General features: G+C 42.5%; 1 protein-coding gene across 5 annotated transcripts in view; it reads left to right on the top strand.

Moving 5' to 3' along the window:
* The window catches only part of dpy (fibrillin-like protein dumpy), a 385,379-nt gene that overhangs the window by 320,055 nt on the left and 46,298 nt on the right, over window positions 1-19,026 (top strand). For all 5 annotated transcript variants that reach the window (XM_087351382.1, XM_087351381.1, XM_087351380.1 and 2 more), the window contains 24 exons: window positions 46-369; window positions 470-799; window positions 928-1,242; window positions 1,338-1,676; window positions 1,950-2,255; window positions 2,396-2,701; window positions 2,811-3,134; window positions 8,501-8,830; window positions 9,046-9,360; window positions 9,820-10,155; window positions 10,239-10,544; window positions 10,671-10,976; window positions 12,014-12,337; window positions 12,478-12,804; window positions 12,931-13,245; window positions 13,390-13,722; window positions 13,917-14,222; window positions 14,548-14,853; window positions 14,954-15,274; window positions 15,386-15,712; window positions 15,999-16,313; window positions 16,413-16,748; window positions 16,905-17,207; window positions 17,473-17,778. In XM_087351382.1, the coding sequence (XP_087207508.1) occupies window positions 46-369; window positions 470-799; window positions 928-1,242; window positions 1,338-1,676; window positions 1,950-2,255; window positions 2,396-2,701; window positions 2,811-3,134; window positions 8,501-8,830; window positions 9,046-9,360; window positions 9,820-10,155; window positions 10,239-10,544; window positions 10,671-10,976; window positions 12,014-12,337; window positions 12,478-12,804; window positions 12,931-13,245; window positions 13,390-13,722; window positions 13,917-14,222; window positions 14,548-14,853; window positions 14,954-15,274; window positions 15,386-15,712; window positions 15,999-16,313; window positions 16,413-16,748; window positions 16,905-17,207; window positions 17,473-17,778 (7,656 nt within the window). The remainder of the gene's footprint in view (window positions 1-45; window positions 370-469; window positions 800-927; window positions 1,243-1,337; window positions 1,677-1,949; window positions 2,256-2,395; window positions 2,702-2,810; window positions 3,135-8,500; window positions 8,831-9,045; window positions 9,361-9,819; window positions 10,156-10,238; window positions 10,545-10,670; window positions 10,977-12,013; window positions 12,338-12,477; window positions 12,805-12,930; window positions 13,246-13,389; window positions 13,723-13,916; window positions 14,223-14,547; window positions 14,854-14,953; window positions 15,275-15,385; window positions 15,713-15,998; window positions 16,314-16,412; window positions 16,749-16,904; window positions 17,208-17,472; window positions 17,779-19,026) is intronic.

Raw genomic sequence — 19,026 nt, 5'->3', positions numbered from 1 at the left:
TCCGTATGTTCCTGTAAATGACGGCGTGATTCTTGTTCCCTCCAGCAGAGACTCCCGTGCAGGGTTCCCCGCAGAACCCGTGCCAGCCTTCTCCGTGTGGGCCCAACGCTGTTTGCCAGGTGTCGGGAGACGGTCCCTCATGCTCATGCCTGCCCGATTTCACGGGCTCTCCGCCCGTCTGTCGCCCGGAATGCGTGAGCAATAGCGAGTGCGCGAGTCACCTGGCGTGCATGAACCTCAAATGCCGAGACCCATGTCCCGGATCGTGTGGAGCCAATGCAGAATGCCGAGTGGTGAGCCACACGCCTACATGCGTGTGTGTGGCGGGCTACGCCGGAGACCCGTTCACGCAGTGCGTGGTGCAGCAATGTAAGGGTCTTTTCGGTCCAAGGCCTCGTGTCTGAATTGTGTCGTCTGGCTTTGGCGTCTGTTTGCCTGACAGTGTACGACTTGACTTTGTCCCTTTCAGCGGAGCCGATTCCTCACGAGAGACCGACCCCCTGCGCACCGTCCCCTTGCGGACCGAACGCAGTGTGTAGGGAGCAGAACGGAGCAGGGTCGTGCACCTGCCTGCCCGACTATGTGGGTAACCCGTATGAGGGTTGTCGTCCGGAATGCGTGTTGAACACCGACTGCGCACCAAACCGCGCGTGTATACGCAACAGGTGCCAGGATCCTTGTCCAGGCACTTGCGGCCCGAACGCCGACTGCCAGGTGGTGAACCACTTGCCGTCTTGCACTTGTCGCCCGGGCTACACGGGTGATCCGTTCAGATACTGCAACCTCCAACCACCGGAACGTAAGCATTTGTCACTCGGTAGAAGGTGTAGCCCTTAAGGAGGCATTCCAGTGATGTGCGGCAGGCAGTGTGCCGCACTGCACCTTCCTGGTTGCCTGTTGACCTTTTCTGTCTTTGTCGTTACGTAGCCGTGATAGCAGACCCAGGGGATCCCTGCCGTCCGTCCCCCTGCGGCCCGAACAGCCAGTGTAAGTCGATGAACGGACAGGGCGTGTGCTCTTGCCTGCCCACTTACGTCGGTAGCCCGCCCGGCTGTCGACCCGAGTGTGTGGTGAGCTCGGAGTGCCCTCAGAACAGAGCCTGCGCGAATCAGAAGTGCGTCGACCCGTGTCCCGGGCCGTGCGGCCTCAACACCCGCTGCGATATCATCAACCACAGTCCGATTTGTGTCTGTCGCCAGGGCTTCACCGGTGATCCATTCTCAAGATGTTTCGCCATCCCACGTAAGCCCTGTCACGAGTATTGCCTTGCTGAGGTGTCAGTGAGACCGTGATTCCGGAGGGATGTGCCTCACGTTGGGTTGCGTCTTTTCTTGCAGCGCCGCCGCCGCCGAGGCCGGCTGTCCCCATGGTCGAGGACCCCTGTGTGCCGTCTCCGTGCGGACCAAACTCGCAATGCCGAGATATTGGAGGTGCCCCGTCCTGTTCTTGCCTTCCTAATTACATGGGCGTACCTCCCAACTGCCGACCCGAATGCAGCATTAACTCGGAATGTGCCAGCAACAGAGCTTGCATGAGGGAGAGGTGTCGCGACCCGTGCCCGGGATCTTGCGGTGCAGGGGCCCAGTGCAATGTCATGAATCACACGCCAGTGTGCACTTGTCCGGAAGGATATACAGGAGACCCCTTCACCAACTGCTTCCCGAAGCCGCCTCCACGTAAGCAACACCCCTTCCTTGTGTAGAATCTGTAGAGTTGATGATGCGCCATCGCCCACGCGCCCTGCAGGCCGAACAAGGAAAGTAACACGCGCACACATAGATAGTCTCGCTTGAACACGCCGTCGCACCCACGCAACTTTTAAGAGGCAGTGAGGGATAGTGGCAAAAGGAAAGGGGGAGATGGAGGGATGACGACTGTCCGAAGCGCTTGACTCTCCCTTCGCGGTAGTCCCGAGTGGCATTTACCGCTTGGTCTTGCTTGTATTTCAGCTGCGGAACCGGTGGAGTCGGACCGATGCAACCCGTCTCCTTGCGGCCCCAACGCTCAGTGTCAGGATGGAGTTTGCACTTGCCTGCCTGAGTACCATGGAGACCCGTATTCGGGCTGTCGCCCTGAGTGCGTCCTCAGTACGGACTGTCCGAGAGACAGGGCGTGCGTCCGGAACAAGTGCGCCGACCCTTGCCCGGGAACGTGTGGCCAGGGGGCCACGTGCGACGTTGTGAACCACATTCCGATATGCAGCTGCCCACAGGGCACGTCCGGCAATCCATTCGTGCAATGCAGACCAGTGCCGCGTACGTAAGGCAATCCACTGCCGCTTGAATGCGGCAGCGGTCGGCTTTCTGCCCGTTTGCTTTGGTTTCCGCTGGAATTGCTGTTGGCTCACCTCGTCCCCTAATGCTAATTTGCTGTGTGTGCCTTTCGCTCTGTATAGCTCCTGCGGTGACGCTGCCGTGCAGCCCGTCGCCGTGCGGACCCAACAGTCAGTGCCGCGAGGTTAACGGTGCGGCCGCGTGCTCGTGCGTGCCCGGCTTCATAGGCAGTCCTCCGGCATGCAGGCCGGAGTGTGTGGTGAGCTCTGAGTGTGGCCAGAACGAGGCGTGCAGCAACCAGAAGTGTAGGAACCCTTGTCCTGGCACCTGTGGTGTGGGAGCTCGCTGCGAAGTTGTGAACCACAACCCGATCTGTAGCTGCCCGCCTCGTTACACTGGAGACGCGTTCGTCAGATGCCAGCCCATGCGTAAGACACGTTCCTTGGATAGTGCCATGTTCTTGTGAGACTCTGACTGTGCGTTCCTCAATTGTCCGTATGTTCCTGTAAATGACGGCGTGATTCTTGTTCCCTCCAGCAGAGACTCCCGTGCAGGGTGCCCCGCAGAACCCGTGCCAGCCTTCTCCGTGTGGGCCCAACGCTGTTTGCCAGGTGTCGGGAGACGGTCCCTCATGCTCATGCCTGCCCGATTTCACGGGCTCTCCGCCCGTCTGTCGCCCGGAATGCGTGAGCAATAGCGAGTGCGCGAGTCACCTGGCGTGCATGAACCTCAAATGCCGAGACCCATGTCCCGGATCGTGCGGAGCCAATGCAGAATGCCGAGTGGTGAGCCACACGCCCACATGCGTGTGTGTGGCGGGCTACGCCGGAGACCCGTTCACGCAGTGCGTGGTGCAGCAATGTAAGGTTCATTTCGGTCTAAGGCCGCGTGTCTGAATTGTGTCGTCTGGCTTTGGCGTCTGTCTGCCTAACAGTGTATGACTTGACTCCGTTCATTTGCAAGTGTTCCGTGTTTTCGAATGCTGTTTATAACCTGTCTGGCGGAAGCCCCTCTTTCTCGTGCCTGCCCAATTTATTTGGTACTCCACCAAATTGTGGACCGGTAATTTTGACTTATAGGTAGTATTCAAATTATCTTCGAATGTATCACTTTGGGTGTAGATACCTTTGCACAGATCTGAGTATATTAAATTCACAATTTCAGGAGCAGATCCATGCATGTTTGTTTCTTGTGCTTGAATGATTTCAGAGATCCTTTTTACACTGTTTGGATTTTGAGTGTAAGGTTTTGTGGTTATATTTAACTATTTATACATAGTATATTGAAGGCACTGCACTTATTTGGTTGGTATTCTTGATGTTATTTTTTATATATTTTCAACCGTATTTTACGTATCTTGCTACTGACTTTTATTTTTGTTTTACCTTTTTGCTTAGCTTATGAAATTATTATTTTTATCTTCAGAAATTATTGATAAATACCTAACACATTAGTTCCGTTTTATATATGATTTCATTTTTAATTGTTCTGAATATAGAGCCTAGATGAAAAATCCTCTGCCCTCGTTCAGGATCAAACCCTGGTTGTCCAGTACAGAGCCAGTCTCTATACTGATTAAACTACCCTGACACTTAATGATGTGTGTGTAGGTTGAAGTCTATTTGTGTAATTTGATAGATACTGATTGTTTCATTTCAAAATTTTACCTCTACTTGTGTCTACATTTGAGATGGCATTATTGATATGGAATAACATTTAATTGGTAATAATGACCTGAACTTCTTTTTGAATCATTTACCACATTTAATGGACTGTGTGCTTCTTGAGACATGGTGTTGGATTTTCATTCAGCATGATGGGGAACCTCCTTGTTTTGGTCACCATGATATGTCTGATGTGAGTCAGCATTAAAAAATCGTTGAATTGTTTATCATGGTACATTTCTTTGGATTTTGTCATGGCAGAGCCAACTTGATTATATTTTGTGGGGTTTCATGAATGATGTAAACCATGTTACATGCAAGAGGGGCTCCTCCATCAGATTAAGTATATTTCTGCTTATACATAAACATTATTAAATTATTGAATGGGCAGTAAATTTTTGTGAGCAAACATGGTTGTGCATTGAAATCTATGGTGAATTTTTTGAACAGTCTTAAGATTTATCTCATAAACATTTAGTAGTAAATCTGGCTGATTAATATTCTCATTAATTTTTACCTTCATGCAACATGATACTGATGCTTAGAAATGGGACCATTGTTGTATTATAATTATTAACTCAAAATCACCTCCCAAATTTCACTCTGATGCATGGCACATTGGTTATGAAACACTCTGATATGTGTCAGAGGTATAGTTTTCATTTATCACCTTGGCATATAACACAATTAATACTTGAAAAAATTAAGTGGAAAATGTACAAAATGTGTGATTGTGAGTACTTTTGAAAGTAGTCCCAGAATTCACATCATCATAAAATGTCAGTATATAATTCACTAAACTCTAGCTATACAAATTTTAATTTTAATTTTAAGTTTCTCCAAAGATTCATCATTACTGCAAGTAAACTGTCTTTTTAAATATTTTTTTCAACTTTAAATTGGTGGAGAAAAGGCATCCTGCTGTTAGCTTACATGCTATATATCCTTAATCATCAAATATGAGAGAAATTTCGCAGACCTGTGGGCATTGTTTATGGTTACTTTATTTTCCGTTATTATTTATTAATTTATTTTAACGTTTTAATATATGGTCCCGCGCCGTAGCCGCGCGGTCTGAGGCATCATGCTTCGGACCGGCGATACGGAATGCGCGCTGGTTCGAGTCTCGGGGGAGAAGAAATTTTCTCATGAGCTTTCAACCAGTGTATGGGACCGGTGCCAACCCAGCATCGTGAGGAAATTGGGGAGCTACAATGGGTAGCGTAATCCGGTCAGGAAAACTAGCGATGGCTGGGGGTTCGTCGTGCTGACCCTATATCTGGTTGGATGATCGTCCACCTCTGCTTAGGCATGTGAACGTGAGGCCAGCAGTCAAGCTAGTCGGCTTTGGCTCTCTGGAGCTGTTACGCCACAATTCAATTCAATTCAATTTTAATATATGACAAAATGTTACTTTAAAAATTGTTCACACCTTCATCTTTATGTCATGTAAGATGATGAATCGCTCTTCCACGAAGAGTTAGCACTTTCACAACAAATAATCCAAAGTTTATTCTTTAGCATGTGATGTCAATGTCCTAAGTTACAATATTGGACAATATTATCTTACATTACAGTTAGAGATTAATAATAACATTACCAGTAAAAGTAAAGCTGTCTCACTATATGCCACGGCGTGTTTTGAGGGGAGGATGTGTAGCTCCTACTTGTTCTTGACTTTGGCACTGGATTGGGTTGAGTGGTCAGTATCACACCTTGAGTAAGGATACCCATTACCCATTGTATAGCCAGTTGGTTGGGCTCCAGGGTCAGTCTAGATGTAGGGGCTAGAAATTTTTTTTTCCCCTGCTGGAGTTTCAACCCTAGCTGTCAAGTCTGTAGTCAGACATTATTATTCAGTTTTTTATTTTAAGCTATGTCTTATTTCTATGTAAAATTGCAACTCTATTTTTTTACTTGAAAATAGTGATGGACAAGAAACAGAAGCAGATAAATGGAAATAAATTTATCCTTGCCGAAGGAAATTTAAGTCTTATGTTTGGTGCTGGTTACATCCTAATTTTGCACAGTTTAAGAAAATATTTATTCAAGTAAGATTTTAGAAATTAGATGAAACCTGTAGCAAAATTCTAGTAGGTAAATATGTATCTGAGACATTCTTCATCAAGAACGGTCTAAAACAAGGAGATGCATTGTCTTCCTTGCTCTTTAACTTTGCGCCAGAATATGCTATCAGGAAAGTCCAAGATAGGCAGGAGGGTTTGCAATTGAATGGGACACATCAGCTATTGGCATATTCTGATGATGTTAATTTATTGGGAGACAATATGAATACAATAAAGAGGAACGCAGAAGTTTTACTAGAGGCTAGTAGACAGGTGGGGCTAGAAGTAAATTCAGAAAAAACTAAGTACATGTTAGTATCTCGTCGTCAGCAGCCAGGCAGGCAAAATTATCTTAGGGTAGCTAATAAGTCCTTCGAAAGTGTTACAAAATTCAAATATCTGGGAACAACAATAACAAATCAAAATGACACTCATGAGGAAGTTAGGAGGAGATAAAATTCTGGAAATGCTTGCTACTTCTCAGTTCAAAATATTTTGTCTTCCCATCTGATTTCTAAGAACCTGAAAATTGAAGTGTACAAAACAATAACCTTGCCTGTTGTTTTGTATGGGTACGAAACATGGTCTCTCACTCAGAGGGAGGAACACAGATTGCAGGTGTTTGAGAATCGGGTGTTGAGGAGGATATTTGGGACTAAGAGGGAAGATGATGGGGCGTGGAGAAAACTGCATAATGATAAGCTTAAAAATCTGTACTCCTCCCCCAGTATTGTCAGGGTGATTAAGTCGAGAATAATGAGATGGGCTGGGCATGTAGCGCACATTGATGGGACAAGAGGTATGTACCGGGTACTGGTTGGGAAATCTGAAGGGAAGAGACCGCTGGGGAGACCTAGACGTAGGTGGGAGGATAATCTCAGGCGGGATCTATGGGAGATAGGAGTTGAAGGAAACTGGATTTTGTTGGCCCAGGACAGAGTCCGGTGGAGGGCTTTGGTTAATTCGGTGATGAACCTTCGGGTTCGGTAAGCCATCAAGTTAGTTAGTTAGTTAAGATTTTAGAAATGGTGTTGAGTAATTAGTGAATTCTTACATGGAGCAGAATCTTGAGGAGCTAATAGCATTCTCACCTACTCAAAAACTCTCCACTTTTTATGGAACCCGAACGTTCATTACAGTGTTTACAAGAGCCTGCTACTGGTCCCTATCCTGAGCCAGATGAATCCATTCCATGCTCTTCACTCCTGTTTTCCTAAGGTTTATCTTAATATTATCCTCTAATCTCTGCCTAGGTATTCCAAGTGGTTGCATTTCTCCAGGCATTCTAACCAGAATTTTGCATCCATTTTTCCTCTCCCCTATGCAGGCTGCTTGCCCCACCCATCTTATCCTCCTTGATCTAATAATCTGTTAATATTTGATGAAGAACACAAATTGTGGATCTCCTCATTATATAGTTTTCTCCAGCCTCCTATCACTTTGCATCTCTTAGGTCCAGATAGTCTTCTAAGAACATTGTTTTAAAACACCCTCTCAATCTGTGTTCAAATACTATGTGTCCTGTTGGAGTTTTCATGATACTCAGATTTTATGCATCACAAAAATCAGTTATATAACATTCAGTCAACATTACTTTTAATAAAGATTTGTTTTAATATGCTGCAGTAAATAAGAATTGTTACTGAATCTTTCATACTAATCTAACAGATTCTGGACAAGGCATTAATGCTCTAACAGAATGAGTACTACATTGTAATTTCACTTTTTATAGTATCCTATAGTAAGTGAAGTCCAGTTGAAAGCATTCTCATTAGGAATTTAATGTATTACCTGTGAACCTTATACTTCCATCTAAGTGTGTTCCTATTCTCATCTGTAGAGTATATACATACATAATATTATTATTGCATATATGATGGCTACTATACTTTTTATGATAAGTTCTATGGAACATATTAATTATGAAGCAATAAATATTCAAAGTAAAAGAAACTATTGCACACAATATTGCATTATTCATAGCTGACAGTACATATCATGTTAAACAGACAGGTAATCAAACTGCAGTTGCTTTATTTGTCACCCAAGTAACATGATTGATAATAATAAGTATACTGATATATTTTTACAGTACAGCACATAACCATTAGATGTATGTACTCAGCTTATATATTTGTTTACATATTTATATATTTATTTATTTCCTATTTGGCTGGCTGACTGACTGGCTGAATGACTTTGTTCTGATTTGTGTCAGCTCTGAAGTACTCAGAATTGAGATCACAAGGTATTTCAAATTATTGTAATCTACATGAATATCTACTTGATTAAGAAGACAACGTACATATTGCAAAAAGTGAAATATATAACTTTGACATGATTAATAGTGAATTTGGAACTAATATTTACAATGTGATATGTGGTACATAATTTAAATTCTGTTTACAATATATATAATTATAAATCTAATAATTTATGTTACTGCTTGACAAATATGATCAATGTTTTGGACTTAGAATTAATTGTATCCTTTCAGTGCTACCATTACCTCATGAGAGACCAACTCCTTGTGTACCATCACCATGTGGATCAAATGCAATCTGCAAAGAACGGAATGGAGCAGGCTCTTGTATTTGTCTTCCTGAATATGTGGGAAATCCATATGAGGGTTGTCGTCCAGAATGTGTACTCAACACAGACTGTGCACCTAATCGTGCCTGTATACACAACAAGTGTCAGGATCCTTGTCCAGGAACCTGTGGTCAGAACGCAGACTGCCAAGTAGTAAATCACTTACCATCTTGCACTTGTCGCCCAAGCTATACTGGAGATCCATTCAGATTCTGCAACATCTTACCAGCTGAACGTAAGAAAGTTGTACATTTCTAAGTAATGTTACTTACCTTTCAATATTTATCTCTCTAAAGTGAATTCTCTTTCTCTGGAGTATTTATGCATCTTCACTGAATTAAAATCCACATATGTATGAAAGGTATTAGTCTATCACACATGCCATACTTTTAAAATTTTATGTGATTGTACACACTTCATTTGTTTTCTTTTGTCTTTAAATTTTCACAGCTGTGCAAGCAGAGCCTGGTGATCCTTGCAGTCTCTTCCCATGTGGGCCAAACAGTCAGTGTAAATCAGTAAATGGACAGAGTGTGTGTTCATGTCTGCCCAGTTATATTGGCAGTCCACCAGGTTGTAGGCCTGAGTGTGTTGTAAGTTCAGAATGTTCACAGAACAGAGCATGTGTAAATCAGAAATGTGTAGACCCATGTCCTGGGATATGTGGCTTCAACACACGCTGTGAAGTTATCAACCACAGTCCAATCTGCAGCTGTAATATAGGATTTACTGGAGACCCATTCACAAGATGCTTTCCAATTCCACGTAAGCTTTCAATTCTATGCAACATTTATCAATATTATGTCATACATAATTTAAATATGTAACTGATTAGTAAAAAAAGGTACTTTCCAAATATACTTACACTATACAAATTAAAGGATTGGGTCCAGGTCAATAATTTAATCATAAACTATATTACCGAGCTACTTCTTTGATGGGCATGTCAGGGGTTTATAGTTGAACCTGAATGAGACTTGACCTTTATCAGTTGTGTATCATGGCCTATGTATGGCCTAGTTAACCATGTGCAGTATCTTTCTGATACTGTTACCCTCTTAGAGTCAAAATTTATTTGGAAGTCCTGTGGTACAAGGATTTAAATTTCTAAGAACATAAGATAAAGTTAAAATCAAAATATCATTCTTTCAGTTACCTTTCACAACATCAGTATTTAATAGTTCTGCTTTCTGTGAAAATTAATGCTGCATTTTGATATTCTAGCACCACCCAAGGAACCAGCACCGTCACCTGTTATAAACCCATGTGTGCCATCACCGTGTGGATCCAATTCACAATGTAGAGATATAGGTGGAACACCTTCTTGCTCTTGTTTGCCAAATTATATTGGCAGCCCACCTACCTGTCGACCAGAATGTGTCATCAGTTCTGAATGTGCTAGTAACTTGGCTTGTTTAAGAGAAAAGTGTCGTGACCCATGTCCTGGATCATGTGGTGCAGGAGCACAGTGCAGTGTTATAAATCACACGCCAGTGTGCACATGTTCAGAAGGATACACAGGAGATCCTTTTACCAGCTGTTTCCCCAGGCCATCACCATGTAAGCAATCAGACATGTAATTCTATCTAACATTATATCAGTAATGCTGGACATACACAACTTAAATTACTTTTTATTTTTAGCTCCACAGCCAGCTGAAACAGATCTGTGCAATCCATCACCTTGTGGTCCCAATGCTCAGTGCAACAGTGGAGTCTGTACTTGCTTGCCAGAATACCAGGGAGACCCCTATGCTGGGTGTCGACCTGAATGTGTCCTCAGTACTGAGTGCCCAAGGAACAGAGCTTGTGTGAGAAACAAATGTGCTGATCCTTGTCCTGGAACTTGTGGTCAAGGAGCCATATGTGATGTAGTGAATCATATTCCAATATGTAGCTGTCCTCAGGGAACATCTGGAAATCCATTTATTGAGTGCAGAGCTTTGCCACGTAAGAACACATCATCTCCATTATTTGTAACTTCGGATGTTAACATTTATTTCTATGTGTTTTGGATGTGTTGCTTAATACCTACTGCATACACTAACTTCTATAACTTTATTTCTTTCAATATAGCACCTTTGGTGACTCAGCCATGTAATCCATCACCTTGTGGACCCAGCAGTCAGTGCCGCGAAATTAACGGACTGGCCGTGTGCTCGTGCGTGCCCGGCTTCATAGGCAGTCCTCCGGCATGCAGGCCGGAGTGTGTAGTGAGCTCTGAGTGTGGCCAGAATGAGGCGTGCAGCAACCAGAAGTGTAGGAACCCTTGTCCTGGCACCTGTGGTGTGGGAGCTCGCTGTGAGGTAGTGAACCACAACCCAATCTGTAGCTGCCCACCTCGTTTCACAGGAGACCCATTCATCAGATGCCTGCCCATATGTAAGATATGAACAACTTCCTTGCTTCATTTTCAACTTGTATTATTAATACATTGTCTCCCTTGCTCTTTAACTTTGCGCTAGAATACGCCATCAGGAAGGTCCAAGGTAGGCAGGAGGGTTTGCAATTGAACGGGACACATCAGCTATTGGCATATGCTGATGATGTTAATTTATTGGGGGACGATATAAATACAATAAAGAGGAACGCAGAAGTTTTACTAGAGGCTGGTAGACAAGTGGGGCTGGAAGTAAATTCAGAAAAAACTAAGTACATGTTAGTATCTCGTCATCAGAAGACAGGCGGGCAAAATTATCTTAGGGTAGCTAATAAATCCTTTGAAAGGGTTACAAAGTTCAAATATTTGGGAACAACAATAACAAATCAAAATGATACTTGTGAGGAAGTTAGGAGGAGACTAAATTCCGGAAATGCTTGCTACTTCTCAGTCCAAAATATTTTGTCTTCCCGTCTGATTTCTAAGAACCTGAAAATTAAAGTATACAAAACAATAATCTTGCCTGTTGTTTTGTATGGGTGCGAAACATGGTCTCTCACTCAGAGGGAGGAACACAGATTGCAGGTGTTTGAGAATCGGGTGTTGAGGAGGATATTTGGGCCTAAGAGGGAAGACGATGGGGCGTGGAGAAAACTGCACAATGACGAGCTTAAAAATCTGTACTGCTCCCCCAGTATTGTGAGGGTGATTAAGTCGAGAAGAGTGAGATGGGCGGGACATGTAGCGCGCATGGATGGGACAAGAGGTGTGCACCGGGTACTGGTTGGGAAACCTGAAGGGAAGAGACCGCTGGGGAGACCTAGACGTAGATGGGAGGATAATCTCAGGCGGGATCTATGGGAGATAGGAGTTGAAGGAAACTGGATTTTGTTGGCCCAGGACAGGGTCCGGTGGAGGGCTTTGGTTAATTCGGTGATGAACCTTCGGGTTCGGTAAGCCATCTAGTTAGTTAGTTAGTTAGTTTTTAATATTCTGTAGACCATTTACAATTACTGATATGTGTTTCACATTCTTATAGATGAACAGCCTCCACAAGCAAAGCCAAACAATCCATGTCAGCCTTCACCATGTGGACCAAATGCTATATGCCAAGTGTCTGGAGATAGCCCATCATGTTCTTGCCTTCCTGATTTCACTGGTTCTCCGCCCAGATGTCTACCAGAATGTGCCAGTAATAGTGAATGTGCAAGCCACTTGGCATGTATCAATCTCAGATGTCGTGATCCATGCCCTGGATCATGTGCAACCAATGCAGAATGCCATGTAGTCAGCCACACTCCAAACTGTGTCTGTCCAATTGGCTTCACTGGAGACCCCTTCATACAGTGCTTGGTGCAGCAGAGTAAGAATATACTACATAGGCCTAAAATCATGCTTAATTTCACTTTTAGAATATGTGTATTCATATGATTCTCTTCTGTGTTTAAAATTAATATTTTGTTACAATCTCTGCCACCCCTTTGAGGATGTTTATTTTCTCAGTTCCAGTGGCGCATGAACAACCAACTCCTTGTGTACCATCACCATGTGGATCAAATGCTGTCTGTAGAGAACAGAATAGAGCTGGCTCATGTGCCTGCCTCCCAGATTATGTGGGAAATCCATACGAGGGTTGTCGTCCAGAATGTGTACTCAACACAGACTGTGCACCTAATCGTGCCTGTATACGCAACAAGTGTCAGGATCCTTGCCCAGGAACCTGTGGCCAGAATGCAGAATGCCAAGTGGTTAATCACTTACCATCTTGCACTTGTCACATAGGCTATACTGGGGATCCATTCAGATTCTGCAATATCTTGCCGCCTGAACGTAAGAACTTGTAAAATAACTTTTCCATATTACTTCATGAATGTTTTAATAAATATGTTACATTGCACCTATATCAAAATATCACCTTGTCATAATTATTGTTTATTTTATTCTGTTCTTCTTTAGCTGTAAAACAAGAACCAGGAGATCCCTGTGTACGATCTCCATGTGGACCAAACAGTCAATGTCGAAACATGAATGGACAAGCAGTATGCTCATGCCTACCCACTTATGTAGGCAGTCCCCCAGGTTGTCGACCAGAATGTGTTGTGAGCTCAGAATGTTCCCAGAACAGAGCATGTGTGAACCAGCAGTGTGTGGATCCATGTCCAGGAATATGTGGTCTAAATGCACGTTGTGAAGTAATCAATCACAGTCCAATCTGTAGTTGTCAGGTTGGATTTACTGGGGACCCATTCTCTAGATGCTTCACTGTACCATGTAAGAACTATGTTAATACTGGTATTTGTTATTATTAAGCTTTACTTTATTGCATTACACCTTGTTTCTTTACACAAAAATTTACCACCTATTTATTTGAAGTATAATTACATTATAGTAGTTTTGTTTTCACATTTTGTACAGCTCCTACACCAGTACCAACTACTACACCAGTGAACCCTTGTGTGCCATCTCCATGTGGACGTAATTCTCTTTGTCAAGCTGTATATGAGACTGCTTCATGTTCATGTCTAGTGGGTTACATTGGCAGTCCACCAAACTGTAGGCCAGAATGTGTCATCAGTTCTGAATGTGCAAGTAACTTGGCTTGTCTCAGAGAGAAGTGTCATAACCCATGTCCAGGATCATGTGGTGCAGGGGCACAGTGCAATGTTATCAACCACACACCAGTGTGCTCTTGTCCAACAGGATTCACAGGGGACCCCTTTACAAATTGTTTCTCAGCACAACAACCACGTAAGCATCCTACCAGGAAAATAATTCAAACAGAATTTAATAAGACACAATAAGTTTTTTCCACAGTTTTTTCTTTATTTATTTACTAGTTTTACATGAAATTACAGAGAAATAGAATTATTTGCATATTGTTCTGCAAATATGTGTTTTGTTTTATTCTCATATTTTAATTATTTTTCATGTTCTTTATTTAGCTTCACCCCCACCTGCAAGAGACCCATGCAACCCATCTCCTTGTGGATACAATGCACAGTGTAATGACGGTGTGTGCACTTGTCTGCCTGAATTCCAAGGCAATCCATTTGCTGGCTGTCGGCCAGAATGTGTGCTTAATCAAGATTGTTCTAGAGATAGGACTTGTATTAGGAGCAAGTGTACAGATCCTTGCCCTGGCATATGTGGTACTCAAGCTACTTGTGCTGTTGTGAACCATATAGCTACATGCTCCTGTCCAGAAGGATATTCTGGGAATCCATTCATCAGTTGCAATCTAGTACCACGTAAGATAATGTACACCTTTCTTGTTTTAACTGATTTTAAAGTTTCACAGTGACTCATTTTTAATGTTGGTCCTGCTTCCTATTGCTGGCATCATGTTGAAGTGGGCTGTTTTTCCAACATTTCAGAGGAACATATTCATCTAAAACGTTTCTTTTCTTGTTCATTTATAATTAAAGTAGTATTTAAATTTTAAATATATTTGTATAATATTTTTAGCATATTAAATATAGAGAACTTTAGTTTTTGTTTTAATACTGTTAATTATTTCAGTAATAGTACAGTTATACATTCATTAAGAGCATTTCTTTCTTTGCTTAACTTCAGCTCCTGAGGTAAAGCAGCCATGCAATCCATCTCCCTGCGGCCCCAACAGTCAGTGCCGTGACATAAATGAGCAGGCTGTATGTTCATGTGTACCAGGCTTTATAGGCAGTCCACCGTCTTGCAGACCAGAATGTGTTGTCAGTTCTGATTGCAATCTTAATGAAGCTTGTTCAAATCAGAAATGTAGAGATCCCTGTCCTGGAACTTGTGGTGTGGGAGCTCGGTGCCAAGTCAGCAATCACAATCCAATATGCAGCTGTCCATCAGGTCTGACAGGCAATCCTTTCATCAGATGCCAGCCCATATGTAAGGATACATTAATATTTTTCTTACATTTACAAAGTGATCTATGATATTCTTGACTGTGAGAAAACTAAGGTAAAAAAAAAATTTCATGTTTATGCAGATACATCTCCACCCACTCCACCTACGAATCCATGTCAGCCTTCACCATGCGGACTCAATGCAGTATGCCAAGTGGCTGGAGATAGTCCATCTTGTTCTTGCCTACCTGATTTCACTGGATCTCCTCCAGACTGCAGACCAGAATGTATAAGCAATGGAGAATGTGCTAGTCATCTAGCATGCATCAATTTCAAATGCCAAGATCCATGCCCAGGATCATGTGGCATCAATGCAGAATGTAGAGTTGTCAGCCATACTCCAAACTGCATTTGTGCTCCTGGATTTGCAGGCAACCCCTTCATACAATGTGTTGTTCCTCAACGTAAGCATAAATACATTACAATTTTAAATTATGCTATACTGGATAAAACTGTTCCACATACTGTCAATTTTGTATAAATTGGTCTTCATTTTATTTACCATACATTTCCAGAGAGTCTCCCCATGGAAAGACCAACACCTTGCATCCCATCTCCTTGTGGATCAAATGCCATCTGTAGAGAACAGAATGGAGCTGGCTCATGTACCTGCCTCCCGGATTATGTTGGAAATCCATACGAGGGTTGTCGTCCAGAATGTGTACTCAACACAGACTGTACACCTAATCGTGCCTGTATACGAAACAAGTGTCAGGATCCTTGCCCAGGAACCTGTGGCCTGAATGCAGAATGCCAAGTGGTCAATCACTTACCTTCTTGTAATTGTCTCCCAGGATATACTGGGGATCCATTCAGATTCTGCAACATCTTACCACCTCAACGTAAGAACTTTTAGCAGAACTCTTGTTTTTTAAGACGACTGTCTTCTGGGATGTTATACTATGTTCACCCTGATGATGGAGGCAGTACACTTCTCTGTCAATAATTATGTACTAAGCTGCATGTAGGAACACCCAAGAAGACAGCCATCTACATATTCATCATTGTGAGAACCATAAATCTTGAATCTTCCTTATTACTTCATAAATTTGTATAAGTTTGTTACATTGCATGTATATAAAAACATTACCATACCATAATTATTATTTCTTTTCATTTCTTCTTCAGCTGTAAATCAAGAACCAGAAGATCCTTGTGTACGATCTCCTTGTGGACCAAACAGTCAGTGTCGAAACATGAATGGACAAGCAGTATGCTCATGCCTACCCACTTACGTAGGCAGTCCCCCAGGTTGTCGACCAGAGTGTGTAGTGAGCTCAGAATGTCCCCATAACAGAGCTTGTTTGAACCAGAAATGTGTGGACCCATGTCCAGGAACATGTGGACTAAATACACATTGTGAAATAATCAACCACAGTCCAATCTGTAGTTGTCAGGTTGGATATACTGGGGATCCATTCACAAGATGCAATCATATTCCTCGTACGTTATACCATTTGCATATAATTTATATTTTTCTGATGTGAACTTGTAATAGTATGTTTTGGTTTGTCTAATATACTCTTCTCCATTTTATTTCAGCACTTTCACCAACACCAATACCTCCAGTTTACATAAATCCATGCATCCGATCACCATGTGGACCGCATTCTGTATGTCGAGATAATGGAGGCTTTCCATCATGTTCTTGTCTTTCTAATTACTTTGGTAGTCCACCAAACTGTCAGCCTGAGTGTGTTATAAACCCAGAATGTTCCAGCAACAGAGCTTGTATTCAAGAGAGATGTAGTGATCCATGCCCAGGATCTTGTGGAGCAGGAGCATTATGTAACATTATCAACCACATACCAGTATGCACTTGTCCTCCAGAATATACAGGAGATCCATTTACAAACTGCTTTCCCAGTCCTCCACCATGTAAGATTATTAATAATATTTCTTTGTTTTAAAGTTTATTGTTTATATTACAGTGATAACAATGTATACCTACATAATTGTGACAACTTAATTTCATAGTAAGATTATGTCCTTGTATTCTACAAAATTTAAAATTCATAATATTTTTGTCCACAGCTGTGCCACCAGTTGTTGACCCATGTTATCCATCACCTTGTGGTCCTAACTCTCAGTGTCGTGATGGTATATGTACTTGTCTACCAGAATACCAAGGAGATCCATATGCTGGATGTCGACCTGAATGTGTCCTCAATACTGAGTGCCCAAGAAACAGGGCTTGTATCAGAAACAAATGTGATGATCCATGTCCTGGCACTTGTGGTCAAGGAGCCACATGTTATGTGTTGAACCACATCCCATCCTGTAGTTGTCCAGAAGGTTTTGCTGGGGATCCTTACCTTGTGTGCATACCTGCGCCACGTAAGAAGTCAACATTCATTGATTTTATTATGTATTAGTATATAAAAATAATTGTAGCTGTACTAATTTTTTATAAAATTATTCAACTTGTGTTGCTGTTATTTTTTTACTGCAATTGCGACTGAAAATAATATTATTTTAGTTGAACTAAAGTATTGCATGCTTTTTATACAGTATTTTTCGTCTTGTATATTTATTATTCTCTATTATCTTTACTTTACTTTTCTTTTCTTTTCTTAACTCTGTTTTCATCATCTTCCTGCAGTTCCACCTGTGACACAGCCATGCAGCCCATCACCTTGTGGACCAAACAGTCAGTGTCGTGAAATTAATGGGCAAGCTGTATGCTCATGTCTGACAGGGTACATAGGAAGTCCTCCAACATGTAGGCCAGAATGTGTTGTGAGTTCTGAGTGTCCTCAGAATCAAGCATGTAATAATCAGAAATGTACAGACCCCTGTCCTGGTACATGTGGACTTCAAGCACGTTGTAATGTAGTAAACCACAACCCAATCTGTAGCTGTCCGCTTGGTTTCACTGGAGATCCCTTCACTAGGTGCTCACCAATACGTAAGAATCTCTTCTTCATTTGCAATTACTGATACTTATCTAATTTAAAATTATATTATAATGTCAGAAATAAAGGTTTTCGTGAAGTTATATAAGTATATTTTAACAAACGCACCATGCTAACAGCAGTAATGGTTTCCTTGGTTACAGTCAAAACTGCAGATCATAATTTATACATGCTATCAGAGTAGGTATTTTTATTGTTATTATATCACTTATGAATAAATTAACATAAGGAATAATGTTTTCTTGAAGAAGGATCTAAATTAAAATATTATTGAATGTAAGTAGGATTTGGGGTTTTCACAGCGGTGAGTCCGAAGATGGCTGTCTTCTGGGTTGTAGTGCTGTGTAGTCTGGTAGAAATTTAACAACGTTTCAGAGGTCCTTGCTGCCGTGGTAAACTTCTACCATACTACACAGCACTACAACCCAGAAGGTAGCCATCTATTGAATAAAAGTTTTCTATTAAATTCAAAACAAGTATTATGCAGGATTTCATATGTAATTCTTCTGTTACTTATGATTTTAAAGACAGCTAGGTTCACAGAAGCATCTCCATTGATTCTTTCGAGCTGTGAAATGAAATTCTATTTACAATTTACAGATTGTCACATCATATAGTATTTTAATATACGAGGTGCGATCGGAAAGTTTCTAGACTGCGGCTATAAAAACCCGTACACTTATCTCAGGTATTAAATTCATCCATCACCCTCGAAGTAGTTCCCCTGGGAGTGAACACAACGATCCCAGCGCCGCTGCCAAGCCTGGAAGCATCCCTGGAAATCTTTCTTTGTCAGCCTGTCAAGCACCATCTGCGATTCTGCCTGAATCTCTTCTATCGTCTCAAATCTCCTTCCCTTTAGCTGAATTTTCATCTTTGGGAAGAGGAAGAAGTCACACGGCGAATAAGGAGGGTGCGGGATGACGGCCATGGTGTTTGAGGCCAAAAACTGCCGAACTTTGAGGGCGGTGTGCGCTGGCGCGTTGTCATGATGCGTCGCATGTGGAGTTCTTCCTTTAGAATCAGCTGACAGGTCCCATAGCCTATCCCAACAATGTCGCACAAGTCGTTGATGGTACGACGTCGATCTTCGTGAATGGCCTGCCGAATCTTCGTAACATTTTCGGGCGTTGTGCTCGAAGATGGTCGTCCAGAACGCTCGTCATCATCGACAGAGGTTCGGCCATTTTTAAAACGTGAATGCCACACAAAAGTTTGTGCACGACCCATTGCGGACTCCC

Source organism: Zootermopsis nevadensis, unplaced genomic scaffold (genome assembly GCF_977971745.1).
Source record: "Zootermopsis nevadensis isolate Lab colony 2312 unplaced genomic scaffold, Znev_1.0 Znev_ptg000019l, whole genome shotgun sequence".
In the NCBI taxonomy this organism is placed as follows: domain Eukaryota; kingdom Metazoa; phylum Arthropoda; class Insecta; order Blattodea; family Termopsidae; genus Zootermopsis; species Zootermopsis nevadensis.
Note: the sequence above shows the minus strand (reverse complement) of the source record. Positions and strands in the feature narration are given on the sequence as shown.